Here is a 19088-nt window from a genome sequence, read left to right on the forward strand (position 1 = left end):
TTATCAGCCTCTGCCTTTCCAGGATAGCACCGTGATTATCAGCCTCTACCTTTCCAGGATAGCACCGTGATTATCAGCCTCGGCCTTTCCAGGATAGCACTATGATTATCAGCCTCTACCTTTCCAGGATATCACTGTGATTATCGGGCTCTACCTTTCCAGGTTAGCACCGTGATTATCAGCCTCTACCTTTCCAGGATAGCACCGTGATTAGAAGCTTCTACCTTTCCACAATAGCACCGTGATTATCTGGCTCTACCTTTCCAGGATAGCACCTTGATTATCAGCCTCTACCTTTCCAGGATATCACAGTGATTATCAGCCTCTACCTTTCCAGGATAGCACCGTGATTATCAGCTTGTGCCTTTCTAGGGTAGCACCGTGATTATCAGCCTCTACCTTTCCAGGATATCACAGTGATTATCAACCTCTACCTTTCCAGGATAGCACAGTGATTATCAGCCTCTACCTTTCCAGGATAGCACTGTGATTATCAGCCTCTACCTTTTCAGAATAGCACCGTGATTATCAGCCTCTGCCTTTCCAGGGTAGCACCGTGATTATCAGCCTCTACCTTTCCAGGGTAGCACCGTGATTATCAGCCTCTGCCTTTCCAGGATATCACCGTGATTATCATCCTCTACCTTTCCAGGATAGCACTGTGATTATCAGCTTCTGCCTTTCTAGGATAGCACCGTGATTATCAGCCTCTACCTTTCCAGGATATCACAGTGATTATCAGCCTCTACCTTTCCAGGATAGCACAGTGATTATCAGCCTCTACCTTTCCAGGGTAGCACTGTGATTATCAGCCTCTACCTTTCCAGAATAGCACCGTGATTATCAGCCTCTGCCTTTCCAGGGTAGCACCGTGATTATCAGCATCTACCTTTCCAGGGTAGCACCGTGATTATCAGCCTCTGCCTTTCCAGGATATCACCGTGATTATCAGCCTCTACCTTTCCAGGATAGCACCGTGATTATCAGCCTCTACATTTCCAGGGTAACACCGTGATTATCAGCCTCTACCTTTCCAGGATATCACCGTGATTATCAGCCTCTACCTTTCCAGGATATCACCGTGATTATCAGCCTCTACCTTTCCAGGATAGCACTGTGATTATCAGCCTCTACCTTTCCAGGATAGCACTGTGATTATCAGCCTCTACATTTCCAGGGTAACACCGTGATTATCAGCCTCTACCTTTCCAGGATATCACCGTGATTATCAGCCTCTACCTTTCCAGGATATCACCGTGATTATCAGCTTCTACCTTTCCAGGATATTACTGTGATCATCAGCTTGTGCCTTTCCAGGATAGCACAGTGATCATCAGGCTCTGCCTTTCCAGGATAGCACTGTGATTATCAGCCTCTACCTTTCCAGGATAGCACCGTGATTATCAACCTCTACCTTGCCAGGATAGCACCGTGATTATCAGCTTGTGCCTTTCCAGGATAGCACAGTGATTATCAGCCTCTACCTTTCCAGGATAGCAGTGTGATTATCAGCCTCTGCCTTTCCAGGATAGCACTGTGATTATCAGCCTCTACCTTTCCAGGATAGCACCGTGATTATCAGCTTGTGCCTTTCCAGGATAGCACCGTGATTATCAGCCTCTATCTTTCCAGGGTAGCACCGTGATTATCAGCCTCTACCTTTCCAGGATATCACTGTGATTATCAGCCTCTACCTTTCCAGGATAGCACCGTGATTATCAGCCTCTACCTTTCCAGGGTAGCACCGTGATTATCAGCCTCTACCTTTCCAGGGTAGCACCGTGATTATCAGCCTCTACCTTTCCAGGATAGCACAGTGATTATCAGCCTCTACCTTTCCAGGATAGCACAGTGATTATCAGCCTCTACCTTTCCAGGATAGCACTGTGATTATCAGCCTCTACCTTTCCAGGATAGCACTGTGATTATCAGCCTCTACCTTTCCAGGATAGCACTGTGATTATCAGCCTCTACCTTTCCAGGATAGCACTGTGATTATCAGCCTCTACCTTTCCAGAATAGAACCGTGATTATCAGCCTCTGCCTTTCTAGGATAGCACCGTGATTATCAGCCTCTGCCTTTCCAGGATAGCACTGTGATTATCAGCCTCTGCCTTTCCAGGATAGCACTGTGATTATCAGCCTCTGCCTTTCCAGGATAGCACTGTGATTATCAGCCTCTGCCTTTCCAGGGTACCACCGTGATTATCAGCCTCTACCTTTCCAGAATAGCACCATGATTATCAGCCTCTACCTTTCCAGGGTAGCGCCGTGATTATCAGCCTCTACCTTTCCAGGATAGCACCGTGATTATCAGCCTCTACCTTTCCAGGATAGCACTGTGATTATCAGCTTGTGCCTTTCTAGGATAGTAGGTCGAGCTGTAAACATTGGCCTCTAGACCATTAGCATCTAGATAGCATTGTGAATGTTAGCAAATGCAACATTTGGTTTGAATTGTGAACATTAGTCTGCGTCGCATCTAGACAGGATTGTGAATGTTGGCAAATTGCAACATTAGGTAGAACTGTAAACGTTAGCAAGTACCACATTGGGACAGAATGGTGAATATTAGCATTTGCCACACTCGGGTAGAACTGTGGACATTAGCCTACTTCTTATCTAGATTGGATTGTGAATGTTAGCAAGTACCACATTTAAGTAGAACTGTGAATGTTAGCAGGTACCACATTGGGATAGGACTGTGAATGTTAGCTATTGCCACATTTATCTAAAATTGAGACCATTAGCCTGCGTTGCATCTAGATAGGATTGTCAATGTTAGCAAGTGCCACATTGGAATAGGATTGTGAATGTTAGTTAATGCTACATATACGTAGAATTGTGAACATTGGCCTGCGTCGTATATAGATAGGATTGTGAATGTTGGCAAATGCCACACTTAGATAGAATTGTGAACATTGGCCTGCGTCACATCTACATAGGATTGTGAATGTTAGCAAGTACCACATTGGGATATAATTGTGAATATTAGCGCGCGTCACATATAGACGGGATTGTGAATATTAGCCAATGCAGGATCTAGGTAGAAAAACAGTGATGTTCACACGCCACATCTAGAAAGAACGTGGAAACTTAGCACCTATCACTTCTAGATAGCGAGGCCAATAACCAACCCACTAACAATTTCACACCTCTGAACCTCAAACCAAACACAACCAAAAAAAATCACAACAAACTGCACAAACTTCACTACACTTCAACAACAAAAAAAACCACACATAGCCTCATACAACAGCACACAGCGGCTATTGACCGGATAGCACCCCCAAGTTCAGCGAAGGGTGTTAACCGAGCTGAAGCTGCCAACAGCACATCACTACTCTCTTGCACTTATCCCGCTCATTCCCACTAACTCACTCCCCCCCAACCCCTTTCCTTTTCATATCCGCCAGAGTGCCAAGGGACCACACTGGTGGTGATAGTGCACAGTACAAATATCCTTTCCAGGATAGCACTGTGATTATCAGCCTCTACCTTTCCAAGGTAGCACCGTGATTATCAGCCTTTACCTTTACAGGGTAGCACCATGATTATCAGCCTCTACCTTTCCAGGATAGCACCGTGATTATCAGCCTCTACCTTTCCAGGGTAGCACCGTGATTATCAGCCTCTACCTTTCCAGGGTAGCGCCATGATTATCAGCCTCTACCTTTCCAGGATAGCACCGTGATTATCAGCCTCTACCTTTCCAGGGTATCGCCGTGATTATCAGCCTCTACCTTTCCAGGATAGCACCGTGATTATCAGCCTCTACCTTTCCAGGGTATCGCCGTGATTATCAGCCTCTACCTTTCCAGGATATCACCAGGATTATCAGCCTCTACCTTTCCAAGATAGCACTGTGATTATCAGCCTCTACCTTTCCAGGATAGCACTGTGATTATCAGCCTCTACCTTTCCAGGATAGCAACGTGATAATCAGCCTCTACCTTTCCAGGATATCACCGTGATTATCAACCTCTACCTTTCCAGGATAGCACTGTGATTATCAGCCTCTACCTTTCCAGGATATCACTGTGATTATCAGCCTCTACCTTTCCAGGGTAGCACCGTGATTATCAGCCTCTACCTTTCCAGGATATCACTGTGATTATCAGCCTCTACCTTTCCAGGATATCACCGTGATTATCAGCCTCTACCTTTTCAGGCTAGCACCGTGATTATCAGCCTTTACCTTTCCAGGGTAGCACCGTGATTATCAGCCTCTACCTTTCCCGGATAGCACTGTGATTATCAGCCTCTACCTTTCCATGGTAGCACCGTGATTATCAGTCTCTGCCTTTCCAGGGTAGCACCATGATTATCAGCCTCTACCTTTCCAGAATAGCACCATGATTATCAGTCTCTGCCTTTCCAGGATAGCACTGTGATTATCAGCCTCTTCCTTTCCACGATAGCACCGTGATTATCAGGCTCTACCTTTCCAGGATAGCACTGTGATTATCAGCCTCTACCTTTCCAGGGTAGCACCGGGATTATCAGCCTCTACCTTTCCAGGATAGCACTGTGATTATCAGCCTCTACCTTTCCAGGGTAGCACCGTGATTATCCGCCTCTACCTTTCCAGGATATCACTGTGATTATCAGCCTCTACCTTTCCAGGATATCACCGTGATTATCAGCCTCTGCCTTTCCAGGATAGCACCGTGATTTTCAGCCTCTACCTTTCCAGGGTAGCACCGTGATTATCAGCCTTTGCCTTTCCAGGGTAGCACCGTGATTATCAGCCTCTACCTTTCCAGAATAGCACCGTGATTATCAGCCTCTACCTTTCCAGGATAGCACCGTGATTATCAGACTCTACCTTTCCAGGGTAGCACCATGATTATCAGCCTCTACCTTTCTAGGGTAGCACCGTGATTATACCGCAATTATCAGCCTCTACCTTTCCAGGATATAACCATGATTATCAGCCTCTGCCTTTCCAGGGTAGCACTGTGATTATCAGTGTCTACCTTTCCAGGATAGCACTGTGATTATCAGCTCCTACCTTTCCAGGATAGCACCGTGATTATCAGCCTCTACCTTTCCAGGATAGCACTGTGATTATCAGACTCTACCTTTCCACAATAGCACTGTGATTATCAGCCTCTTCCTTTCCACAATAGCACTGTGATTATCAGGCTCTACCTTTCCAGGATAGCACCGTGATTATCAGCTTGTGCCTTTCTAGGATAGCACCGTGATTATCAGCCTCTGCCTTTCCAGGATAGCACAGTGATTATCAGCCTCTACCTTTCCAGGGTGGCACCGTGATTATCAGCCTCTACCTTTCCCGGATAGCACCGTGATTATCAGCCTCTACCTTTCCAGGGTAGCACAGTGATTATCAGCCTCTACCTTTCCAGGATATCACCAGGATTATCAGCCTCTACCTTACCAAGGTAGCAACGTGATAATCAGCCTCTACCTTTCCAGGATAGCACTGTGATTATCAGGCTCTACCTTTCCAGGATATCACCGTGATTATCAGCCTCTACCTTTCCAGGATAGCACTGTGATTATCAGCCTCTACCTTTCCAGGATAGCACTGTGATTATCAGCCTCTACCTTTCCAGGATAGCACTGTGATTATCAGCCTCTACCTTTCCAGGATATCACTGTGATTATCAGCCTCTACCTTTCCAGGATATCACTGTGATTATCAGCCTCTACCTTTCCAGGATATCACCGTGATTATCAGCCTCTACCTTTCCAGGATAGCACCGTGATTATCAGCCTCTACCTTTCCAGGGTAGCACCGTGATTATCAGCCTCTACCTTTCCAGAATAGCACCTTGATTATCAGCCTCTACCTTTCCAGGATAGCACTGTGATTATGAGCCTCTACCTTTCCAGGGTAGCACCGTGATTATCAGCCTCTACCTTTCCAGGGTAGCACCGTGATTATCAGCTTGTGCCTTTCTAAGATAGCACCGTGATTATCAGCCTCTGCCTTTCCAGGATAGCACAGTGATTATCAGTCTCTACCTTTCCAGGGTAGCACCGTGATTATCAGCCTCTACCTTTCCAGAATAGCACGGTGATTATCACCTTCTACCTTTCCAGGATAGCACTGTTATTATCAGTCTCTACCTTTCCAGGGTAGCACCGTGATTATCAGCCTCTATCTTTCCAGGGTAGCACCGTGATTATCAGCTCGTGCCTTTCTAGGATAGCACTGTGATTATCAGCCTCTACCTTTCCAGGGTAGCACCGTGATTATCAGCCTCTACATTTCCAGGATAGCGCCGTGATTATCAGCCTCTACCTTTCCAGGATATCACCGTGATTATCAGCCTCTGCCTTTCCAGGATAGCACTGTGATTATCAGCCTCTACCTTTCTAGGGTAGCAACGTGATTATCAGCCTCTACCTTTCCAGGGTAGCACCGTGATTATCAGGCTCTGCCTTTCCAGGATAGCACTGTGATTATCAGCCTCTACCTTTCTAGGGTAGCAACGTGATTATCAGCCTCTACCTTTCCAGGGTAGCACCGTGATTATCAGCCTCTACCTTTCCAGGATAGCACTGTGATTATCAGCTTGTGCCTTTCTAGGATAGTAGGTCGACCTGTAAACATTGGCCTCTAGACCATTAGCATCTAGATAGCATTGTGAATGTTAGCAAATGCAACATTTGGTTTGAATTGTGAACATTAGTCTGCGTCGCATCTAGACAGGATTGTGAATGTTGGCAAATTGCAACATTAGTAGAACTGTAAACGTTAGCAAGTACCACATTGGGACAGAATGGTGAATATTAGCATTTGCCACACTCGGGTAGAATTGTGAACATTGCCCTGCGTCACATCTACATAGGATTGTGAATGTTAGCAAGTACCACATTGGGATATAATTGTGAATATTGGCGCGCGTCACATATAGACAGGATTGTGAATATTAGCCAATGCAGGATCTAGATAGAAAAACAGTGATGTTCACACGCCACATCTAGAAAGAACGTGGAAATTTAGCACCTATCACTTCTAGATAGCGAGGCCAATAACCCACCCACTAACAATTTCACATCTCTGAACCTCAAACCAAACACAACCAAAACCCTAAAGCACAACAAACTGCACAAACTTCACTACACTGCAACAACAAAACAAACCACACATAGCCTCATACAACAGCACACAGCGGCTATTGACCGGATAGCACCCCCAATCTCAGCGAAGGGTGTTAAGCGAGCTGAAGCTGCCAACAGCACATCACTACTCTCTTGCACTTATCCCGCTCATTCCCACTAACTCACTCCCCCCAACCCCTTTCCTTTTCATATCCGCCAGAGTGCCAAGGGACCACCCTGGTGGTGATAGTGCACAGTACAAATATCCTTTCCAGGATAGCACTGTGATTATCAGCCTCTACCTTTCCAGGGTAGCACCGTGATTATCAGCCTCTACCTTTCCAGGGTAGCACCGTGATCATCAGCCTCTACCTTTCCAGAATAGCACCGTGATTATCAGCCTCTACCTTTCCAGGATAGCACCGTGATTATTAGCCTCTACCTTTCCAGGGTAGCACCGTGATTATCAGCCTCTACCTTTCCAGGGTAGCGCCGTGATTATCAGCCTCTACCTTTCCAGGATAGCACCGTGATTATCAGCCTCTACCTTTCCAGGGTAGCGCCGTGATTATCAGCCTCTGCCTTTCCAGGATAGCACAGTGATTATCAGTCTCTACCTTTCCAGGGTAACACCGTGATTATCAGCCTCTACCTTTCCCGGATAGCACCGTGATTATCAGCCTCTTCCTTTCCAGAATAGCACCGTGATTATCATCCTCTACCTTTCCAGGATAGCACCGTGATTATCAGCTTGTGCCTTTCTAGGATAGCACCGTGATTATCAGCCTCTACCTTTCCAGGATATCACAGTGATTATCAGCCTCTACCTTTCCAGGATAGCACAGTGATTATCAGCCTCTACCTTTCCAGGATAGCACTGTGATTATCAGCCTCTACCTTTCCAGAATAGCACCGTGATTATCAGCCTCTACCTTTCCAGGGTAGCACCGTGATTATCAGCCTCTACCTTTCCAGGATAGCACAGTGATTATCAGCCTCTACCTTTCCAGGATAGCACTGTGATTATCAGCCTCTACCTTTCCAGAATAGCACCGTGATTATCAGCCTCTACCTTTCCAGGGTATCACCGTGATTATCAGCCTCTACCTTTCCAGGGTAGCACCGTGAATATCAGCCTCTGCCTTTCCAGGATATCACCTTGATTATCAGCCTCTACCTTTCCAGGATAGCACCGTGATTATCAGCTTGTGCCTTTCTAGGATAGCACCGTGATTATCAGCCTCTACCTTTCCAGGATATCACAGTGATTATCAGCCTCTACCTTTCCAGGATAGCACAGTGATTATCAGCCTCTACCTTTCAAGGATAGCACTGTGATTATCAGCCTCTACCTTTCCAGAATACCACCGTGATTATCAGCCTCTGCCTTTCCATTGTAGCACCATGATTATCAGCCTCTACCTTTCCTCACCATGATTATCAGCCTCTGCCTTTCCAGGATAGCACCGTGATTATCAGCTTGTGCCTTTCCAGGATAGCACCTTGATTATCAGCCTCTGCCTTTCCAGGATACCACTGTGATTATCAGCCTCTACCTTTCCAGGGTAGCACCGTGATTATCAGCCTCTACCTTTCCAGGGTAGCACCGTGATTATCAGACTCTACCTTTCCAGGGTAGCACCGTGATTATCAGCCTCTACCTTTCCAGGATTGCACCGTGATTATCAGCTTGTGCCTTTCCAGGATAGCACAGTGATTATCAGCCTCTGCCTTTCCAGGATAGCACTGTGATTATCAGCCTCTACCTTTCCAGGATAGCACCGTGATTATCAGCTTGTGCCTTTCCAGGATAGCACAGTGATTATCAGCCTCTTCCTTTCCAGGGTAGCACCGTGATTATCAGCCTCTACCTTTCCAGGGTAGCACTGTGATTATCAGCCTCTACCTTTCCAGTGTAGCAACGTGATTATCAACCTCTGCCTTTTCAGGATAGCACAGTGATTATCAGCCTCTACCTTTCCAGGATAGCACTGTGATTATCAGCCTCTACCTTTCCAGGATAGCACTGTGATTATCAGCCTCTACCTTTCCAGGGTATCACCGTCATTATCAGCCTCTGCCTTTTCAGGATAGCACAGTGATTATCAGCCTCTACCTTTCCAGGATAGCACTGTGATTATCAGCCTCTACCTTTCCAGGATAGCACTGTGATTATCAGCCTCTACCTTTCCAGGATAGCACTGTGATTATCAGCCTCTACCTTTCCAGGATAGCACTGTGATTATCTGCCTCTACCTTTCCAGGATAGCACCGTGATTATCAGCTTGTGCCTTTCTAGGATAGCACCGTGATTATCAGCCTCTGCCTTTCCAGGATAGCACCGTGATTATCAGCCTCGGCCTTTCCAGGATAGCACTATTGATTATCAGCCTCTACCTTTCCACAATAGCACCGTGATCATCAGCCTCTGCCTTACCAGGATAGCACTGTGATTATCAGCCTCTACCTTTCCAGGATATCACTGTGATTATCGGGCTCTACCTTTCCAGGATAGCACCGTGATTATCAGCCTCTACCTTTCCAGGATAGCACCGTGATTAGAAGCTTCTACCTTTCCACAATAGCACCGTGATTATCAGGCTCTACCTTTCCAGGATAGCACTGTGATTATCAGCCTCTACCTTTCCAGGGTAGCACCGTGATTATCCGCCTCTACCTTTCCAGGATATCACTGTGATTATCAACCTCTACCTTTCCAGGATATCACCGTGATTATCAGCCTCTGCCTTTCCAGGATAGCACCGTGATTTTCAGCCTCTACCTTTCCAGGGTAGCACCGTGATTATCAGCCTTTGCCTTTCCAGGGTAGCACCGTGATTATCAGCCTCTACCTTTCCAGAATAGCACCGTGATTATCAGCCTCTACCTTTCCAGGATAGCACCGTGATTATCAGACTCTACCTTTCCAGGGTAGCACCATGATTATCAGCCTCTACCTTTCCAGGGTAGCACCGTGATTATACCGCAATTATCAGCCTCTACCTTTCCAGGATATAACCATGATTATCAGCCTCTGCCTTTCCAGGGTAGCACTGTGATTATCAGTGTCTACCTTTCCAGGATAGCACTGTGATTATCAGCTCCTACCTTTCCAGGATAGCACCGTGATTATCAGCCTCTACCTTTCCAGGATAGCACTGTGATTATCAGACTCTACCTTTCCACAATAGCACTGTGATTATCAGCCTCTTCCTTTCCACAATAGCACTGTGATTATCAGCCTCTTCCTTTCCACAATAGCACCGTGATTATCAGGCTCTACCTTTCCAGGATAGCACCGTGATTATCAGCTTGTGCCTTTCTAGGATAGCACCGTGATTATCAGCCTCTGCCTTTCCAGGATAGCACAGTGATTATCAGCCTCTACCTTTCCAGGGTGGCACCGTGATTATCAGCCTCTACCTTTCCCGGATAGCACCGTGATTATCAGCCTCTACCTTTCCAGGGTAGCACAGTGATTATCAGCCTCTACCTTTCCAGGATATCACCAGGATTATCAGCCTCTACCTTTCCAAGGTAGCAACGTGATAATCAGCCTCTACCTTTCCAGGATAGCACTGTGATTATCAGCCTCTACCTTTCCAGAATAGCACCGTGATTATCAGTCTCTACCTTTCCAGGATAGCACTGTGATTATCAGCCTCTTCCTTTCCACGATAGCACTGTGATTTTCAGGCTCTACCTTTCCAGGATAGCACTGTGATTATCAGCCTCTACCTTTCCAGGGTAGCACCGTGATTATCAGCCTCTACCTTTCCCGGATAGCACCGTGATTATCAGCCTCTGCCTTTCCAGAATAGCACCATGATTATCAGCCTCTACCTTTCCAGGGTAGCACCGTGATTATCAGCCTCTACCTTTCCAGGATAGCACCGTGATTATCAGCCTCTAACTTTCCAGGATAGCACTGTGATTATCAGCTTGTGCCTTTCTAGGATAGTAGGTCGAACTGTAAACATTGGCCTCTAGACCATTAGCATCTAGATAGCATTGTGATTGTTAGCAAATGCAACATTTGGTTTGAATTGTGAACATTAGTCTGCGTCGCATCTAGACAGGATTGTGAATGTTGGCAAATTGCAACATTAGGTAGAACTGTAAACGTTAGCAAGTACCACATTGGGACAGAATGGTATATATTAGCATTTGCCACACTCGGGTAGAACTGTGAACATTAGCCTACGTCTTATCTAGATTGGATTGTGAATGTTAGCAAGTACCACATTTAAGTAGAACTGTGAATGTTAGCAGGTACCACATTGGGATAGGACTGTGAATGTTAGCTATTGCCACATTTATCTAAAATTGAGACCATTAGCCTGCGTTGCATCTAGATAGGATTGTCAATGTTAGCAAGTGCCACATTGGAATAGGATTGTGAATGTTAGTTAATGCTACATATACGTAGAATTGTGAACATTGGCCTGCGTCACATCTACATAGGATTGTGAATGTTAGCAGGTACCACATTGGGATAGGACTGTGAATGTTAGCTATTGCCACATTTATCTAAAATTGAGACCATTAGCCTGCGTTGCATCTAGATAGGATTGTCAATGTTAGCAAGTGCCACATTGGAATAGGATTGTGAATGCTGGCAAATGCCACACTTAGATAGAATTGTGAACATTGGCCTGCGTCACATCTACATAGGATTGTGAATGTTAGCAAGTACCACATTGGGATATAATTGTGAATATTGGCGCACGTCACATATAGACAGGATTGTGAATATTAGCCAATGCAGGATCTAGATAGAAAAACAGTGATGTTCACACGCCACATCTAGAAAGAACGTGGAAACTTAGCACCTATCACTTCTAGATAGCAAGGCCAATAACCAACCCACTAACAATTTCACACCTCTGAACCTCAAACCAAACACAACCAAAACCCTAAAGCACAACAAACTGCACAAACTTCACTACACTGCAACAACAAAACAAACCACACATGGCCTCATACAACAGCACACAGCGGCTATTGACCGGATAGCACCCCCAAGCTCAGCGAAGGGTGTTAACCGAGCTGAAGCTGCCAACAGCACATCACTACTCTCTTGCACTTATCCCGCTCATTCCCACTAACTCACTCCCCCCAACCCCTTTCCTTTTCATATCTGTCAGAGCGCCAAGGGACCACCCTGGTGGTGATAGTGCACAGTACAAATATCCTTTAACATTTAACATTAGTCTTCAATTTACTTTATGGACTTGCTCCCCCTTACCTGGCTGGCACTATCTGCTTCTACTCATATTCACATAACATCCAGTTTCAGAGTCCCCCTGCATCACTCTGTTCTCTGACTGCTCTGTGTATTCTCTCGCTTACACCTTTACTTACTCCCTCCACAACCGCACCATTGGAACACCCTATCCCTCAGGTCAAAAATATCCTCTTTTAAATCTTCACTTAAGCATCACTACATGAGCCATGAGAATGAAGCCTCAACTTGCCACCACATTTCCACGCCTCTCCAACTTCCCAGCACCTACGACCTCTGCATCTAGCAACCTGTACATACTCTGTCCCCTTCCATTAGTTTCGGTCTTATATCTATTGTTTTCTACCCATCCAAGTGCTCCGTTTACCAACCTTCTCTGTAAAGTGCTCCGTCCATCTCAGGATATTCCCAATTACTGCATCTTTTCTTTTTGCCTCTGGCCGCAACACATTGATCCCTCAATAAATAAATACAAATACTTAATAAGTACAAATACATGCTCCTTTTAAGGTGCTCTGGGCCTCTCTTGGGATGATTAGTGAATAGAGTCCAGGTATGTTGTGCTCATAGAAGCTTGCAGTATATTCCTGTACTGATGCAAACAGATGGCATGTGTGCCTATGCTCCATTGTATCTTGACTAAGCTAATGATCTGGCCTTTTGGACCCACAGGCAAAGAGTGCCAGAGCAGAGCAAAGAAAAGGGAAGATTCTGTGTGCACTGGAAATTCAAGAACCCTAGATTCCTTACCCGGAAAAGAGAAGGCGAAGATTCTCCACACCTCTGCAGAGGGGATGAACATTAAGAGCAAGGCCTTGTCAGAAAGTAATCAGAAGCAAGCTGCAGAAAGCCCGACTCCACCTAAAGGTGTCTCTAGCAATGTGACTCCAAGCAGCAATGCAGAAAGCTCTGACAAACAGAACGGCAATCAGAGAAGTGCCAGTGCCACAAACCTTTCACATGCACCAAATGCACAGCAACACCGGGGACCATATACCTGTGCTCTATGCAACGCGATATTCAGTGTGCGAAAGGTCTTCATTAGACATCAGAAAAAACACTCGAAATTGCATTGCTTTCCGTGTAGTTATTGTGAAAAAGTATTCAGCCATAAGGGTCACTTTAATGCACATCAGATAACACATACAAAAGAGAGGCCATTTCCATGTAATGAATGCAATAAAAGCTTTAATCTAAAGGGCAATCTGACCGCGCATCTGAAAACACACTCAGGAGAGCGACCTTACCAATGCAAGGATTGCCAGAAAAGCTTTAATCATAAGGGGAACTTTATTACACACCAGAAAATACACACACGGGAAAGGCCCTTTAAATGTCCCAAATGTGAGGAAAGCTTCAGCTGGGAGAGAAACTTAATGAAACACCTCAAGACACACACAGGGGGTAAACCATATCAGTGCACTGTGTGTGACAAAAGCTTTAAGCAATACTCCTATCTCATTAGCCACCTAACAACACATTCAGGAGAGAAGCCATATCACTGTACTGAATGTGGGAAGAGGTTTGGCTACAAAGGAAATCTAAAAATACATGAGCGAACACACACTGGAGAGAAACCTTTCCAGTGCAATCACTGTGAGAAAAGCTTTTACTACAAGAGCGACTGTAAGAAACATCAGCGCGTGCATGCCGGAAAGATATTTTATAAATGTTGTGAATGCGAGGAAAGTTTCAGTCAGAAAAAAGTTCTTATTTTGCATCGGAAAGCACATACGGGAAAAGAGGATGTATGATTCTATTAAATGGGAGAATTACTGTAGTTGCATCGCTCTTCATGCTAGGCAAAAGAGATTTAAAGAAAAAATCAGTATGAGACGACATACAAGCTAAGCAAGGACTCTTACTAAAGGTAAAAAACTAAGTGTATTGTCTCAACCTGCAAAACCTAATCGCACTAAACGGCTCTATTTAGGTACTGAAGATGATTTTGTGCATGGAGCAGACCGTATGTTATGCTATGTTGCAAATCAATGCTGTTCCCTAATTGCAATGTGTGTCCCCTTCTGCTGATTGTTCAGCCATTTGCTCACTTAGGCTAGCCTCCCTTCTGTGACATCAGAGAAGGAGTGGCAGTGCAGCTTGCAGATCCATTGCAACATCAAAGGAAAACAATCTCTCCAGCAAGTTGATATGCCTGGTAACCCAGCTGCAGACTATAAACCTGGTAATCCTGCCTTCCCACAGATTACTATAAATATCTTGGGATCCTGACAATCCCACCCACCATTGTGCCACAAAGTAACCTCTAGTGACCCTGCCCAAGTGTTTATCATCCTCAAAGTGCTGAGTGGGCCTTGCTCGGATTGAAATCTGAAGCGGCAAATCACAAACACCTCTCTGGTATGGTATGGTTTTGTTTATTTGCATAGTGCCTATACACAGACAAGAGTTTCAGACTGCTCAACACTCAGCAATTAACTGTCTGAGATATGTTATCGGCTTTTATCCTATTTAGTTAATGAATGCAGTTCCTAATTGTGAAACTGTTTAGGTATATCCTCATGGTACTGTTAGAAGATTATTTTGTGATTGTTTTATGATACTTTGACACCCGTGTGTCTGGACTGCACTGTAAAGAACTTGAATAAATGATAACAAATATGTTTGAACAGTGTATGTTTAAATGTATGTTTACATGAAGTGTCCTTTCTAGATATGTCTACATTGTAACCCAAGCCCTTTTCTAAAGTACAAAATGAGCAATGTTCTTTTTGAACTCATTCAATTTAGTATGTTTGCCCAGTTTATTCTGCAGGGGAGCCTTCTCTACCCCCATACCAGTCTTCCCTCGCCTCAAGTTCCTTTTCCACTAACCCACAAACATGTTACCTCTCCACGTCCCGAGACGGCTTGCTGTTTTTAATAGGTGCTTGTTGAAGCCTCATTCCCGCTCCCTGCCTGCACCATCACAAGATGTCCATCCCTCGTCCAGCATCCACAAATTATCCGCCCTCATTCCGGGTACTACCTCAACCTAAAGCTTCTCTTCCTTTCCCCGCACTTGTTCTTTGTCCCTTCCCTTTTCGGCCATATATATGTTTCCAGGAACCTCAGCAGTGGAATATTTAATTTTGAAAGGTTAGATGTGTGTACAAGAAAAGGCAGTGAAAGGCCAGAGGGGACATGGAGTGTAGTCTTGTAAATTGGGTTAACGTTCAATACTTCATTTAGAAGCTATCTTTCTATGATAACTTGACATATCTGTAATGGGCCTGGGTAACCCTCTGGATGACACCTCCTCCAACCCAAATAGTTATATTGACTACATATAATCAGCCTGGCTCGAGTGAAAGCGTGAGCAGAGGATTGTCGAAGACGCTGATCCAGATTTTTAAATCATTATAGGGAAAATATTAATGCTTGCTGGCCTCCAAATCTGGGGTTGGGTGATAGTGCTTTGAACGCAAGATGGGGTGTTGATAGGGCGGGGTTCCCAATCCAGCCCCAAAAAGGTACAGCTAGGATGAAATTGGTCATCTGGGAACCTTGGGTAAGCCAGCCAGCACGCAGGAACAACACTGAGTTACACAAGTACAAAAAGGAAATGTACTTAACTGCTTAGAACTCAGAAGGTTACATGGGAGTAAAGGGGTTAGGCATCCTTCTGGCTCAGGTTCCCATCAGCCCTTAAATCACTAGCACTCACCATTCAGCATTCCATCTGGCAACCCCAAGATAGCTGACGCTCGCATAACAAGGGATGTATTCATTCAGCATACAAACATGCCAGACACACACGCCACACAAACATGTCAGACGCACACGCCAGACAAACATGCCAGACGCACACGCCAGACAAACATGCCAGACGCACACGCCACACAAACATGTCAGACATACACGCCAGACAAACATGCCAGACGCACACGCCACACAAACATGTCAGACATACACGCCAGACAAACATGCCAGACACACACGCCAGACAAACATGCTAGACACACACGGCAGACACCTCATACTCTTTATATATGAGAATGTTAAATAGCAGAGTGTGGGGGGTCATACCAGCACATTCTCCGAACATTACTAAAAACTCTGCCTTGATTATCAATTAAATGTGCATATCAGGAAGGGATGCGAGTTGTGTTCAGCTCCTAACTGTGTTGCCTAAGGAGTGACCGTCTGCCATGTGTTGCACTTTAGCAGGTGGAAGGAAGGTACATTAAACTGAAAAAGCATCCTTTTTTAACAGAAATAGTCTATACAAAATTGTATTATAAATTGATGGATACAACTAGTCAAAGCTATTCCAGAAATCAGCAGACGACGTTGCTGAGCGTATGATGAATTGCCCATCAAGCCTTTTAGCGATTGGTGACTTATACTGACTCAAATAATCATGCATGGTAAATTAATCCTGTTATGAAACGTAGATGAACAATTTATAGTCAAGCTAATTTTGGGGTTGACAAACAGAAAAAGGCATCAGAGTAGCACCTAGTTACCTGGTTTTCAAAATTTAGTTCTTAGCATCCTTCCTGCTCTCTTCGATCGAGTGGGCAAAATCGGGTTGAAAGGTCCGCCCTCCCATTTTGTGTTCCGGGGTGACATATGTTTTTCAATTAGAGGTCCTTGTCTTTGGAACGCACTGCCTGCAGGAATTCAAAAGATATCTTCCGCAACTCTTTTTCGCAACAAGTTAAAAACTGATCTGTTTCAAAATTTTCTCATAGCTGGAAGTTGTTGCGCTGCGAATTGAACATCTGCACCTAGACGCAGGTCTCTGCTTGGTGCTACATAGATTTGCGGGATATAAATTCAAAATAAAATCAAACAAATCAGTACCCGAAGATAAAAATGCTTCGAAAAGTGATAATGTACTTATATAAAGAAAGATCACAAAGTTCTGAAAAACCAACATGATCAGGACAGAGTGCACTGAAATTGCAAAGCAACCTATCACACGTGTAGCAGTAAAAGACTTGCAGGGTAATTCATAGAAATTAGCGCACAAGTGGCACACGCGGCTGGCGCACAGAGTGCGCGTGCGGCAGTCTGCGCCAGCCGCGTGCGCCAAAACCCATTTCAGCGCACAGCGTATTCATGGATTTCAACATCCATAACCAGTCGTGGCGCATAGTGACGCAGCGACCCTGCAGCAGCGCCAGTTACGCCCCCAACCCCGCCCCTTGCGCCATGACCAGCGCACAAATCCAGTACATGGCGCAAAGGCCAGTGGACCAGCATACAGCCCCCCAACCACGAAAACGCGAGTAAAACTTCCCGCGCATGCCCCAGAATACACGTACCCCTCCTGCGGCAGCGTAAATGCGTGTAAAACTCCCTGTGCACCCCTCTGAATACACGTACCCCACTCGCGCCAGGTAAATAGCGTAGAAAAAGCACCCCCCCTGTGGCGTGGACTGCCTGTGGGGCATGCCCAGGGCGGATGGTGTGACTGCGTGTATTTGGGGGGTGCGCGTGAAGTATCACATGGGATAGGCCTTGTGCGAGCGGGGTACGTGTATTCTGGGGGTGCGTGGGACGTTTTACACGCGATAGGCCTTGTGCGAGCGTTATACGTGTATTCAAAGGGGTGCGCAGGGAGTTTTGAGGGGTTCGGAGGGAATTTTACGCACGATAGGCCTTGGTCGAGCGGGGTACGTGTATTCTGGGGGTGCCGGGACGTTTTACACGCGATAGGCCTTGGCCGAGCGGGGTACGTGTATTCTGATGGGTGCGCGGGACATTTTACATGCGATAGGCCTTGGCCGAGCGGGATACGTGTATTCCGAGGGGTGCGCAAGGAGTTTTACACGCGATAGACCTTGGATGAGCGGGGTACGTGTATTCAGAGTGGTGCTCGGGTTTTTTACATGCATTTTCACTGCCGCAGGAGGGGTACGTGTATTCTGGGGTGTGCGGGATGTTTTACACGAGATAGGCCTTGGCCGAGCGGGATACGTGTATTCTGAGGGGTGCACAGGGAGTTTTACATGCGTTTTTGCTGCCGCGGGAGGGGTACGTGTATTCTGGGGGTGTGCGGGACGTTTTACACACGATAGGCCTTGGCCGAGCGTGGTACGTGTATTCTGAGGGGTGTGCAGGGCGTTCCACACGCGATTTCGCTGGGCGAGCGGGGTACGTGTATTCCTGGGGTGCCCCAACGCGAATTGGCAGTGTGTGTCCTCCCAGGTGTGCCCTCTCTCCCCTCCCCAGGCCCTGTAGGCAGCCCACAATACAGGGGACTACCCTACACTCCTGGCCATGCCCCGCAGGCAGCCCATCCACCCTGGCCATGCCCCCCAGCCAGCCCACATGTCACTATGCACAAGTGAGCACCGACACATGTCCCCCTGAACCCCCACCCACCCAGCAGTGACAGGCACCTGCCAGCAAGCCCCGACTCATATCCCTGCACCCCCACCCACCCAGCAGTGACAGGCACCTTCCAGCAGGCCCTGACTCATGTCCCCCCACCTTCTCACCCACCCAGCAGTGACAGGCACCTTCCAGCAGGCCCCGAAACATGTCCCTGCACCCCCACCCACCCATCAGTGACAGGCACCTGCCAGCAGGCCCCGACTCATGTCCCCCCACCCACTCACTCACCCAGCAGTGACAGGCACCTGCCAGGAGGCCCCGACTCATGTCCCTGCACCCCCACCCACCCAGCAGTGACAGGCACCTGCCAGCAGGCCGACTCATGTCCCCCCCCCAACACGTCATCACGATCCACAATCATGGGCCTTATGGCCACCCAAATCACACCCCACGCCACCCCAGTCCAAACACACAACCA

At 46.5% G+C, this 19088-nt stretch overlaps 1 protein-coding gene across 2 annotated transcripts in view; it reads left to right on the top strand.

Annotated features, from left to right (window-relative positions):
- LOC138565034 (zinc finger protein OZF-like) overlaps positions 1–14946 on the top strand; it is a 127922-nt gene extending 112976 nt beyond the window's left edge. For both annotated transcript variants that reach the window (XM_069642951.1, XM_069642950.1), the window contains exon 4: positions 12995–14946. In XM_069642951.1, the coding sequence (XP_069499052.1) occupies positions 12995–14076 (1082 nt within the window). In that variant the 3' untranslated portion in view covers positions 14077–14946. The remainder of the gene's footprint in view (positions 1–12994) is intronic.
- The last annotated feature ends 4142 nt before the right edge of the window (positions 14947–19088 follow it).

The sequence above is a fragment of the Ambystoma mexicanum genome, chromosome 1p (assembly GCF_040938575.1).
Source record: "Ambystoma mexicanum isolate Mex_15411 chromosome 1p, UKY_AmexF1_1, whole genome shotgun sequence".
NCBI classification, from domain to species: domain Eukaryota; kingdom Metazoa; phylum Chordata; class Amphibia; order Caudata; family Ambystomatidae; genus Ambystoma; species Ambystoma mexicanum.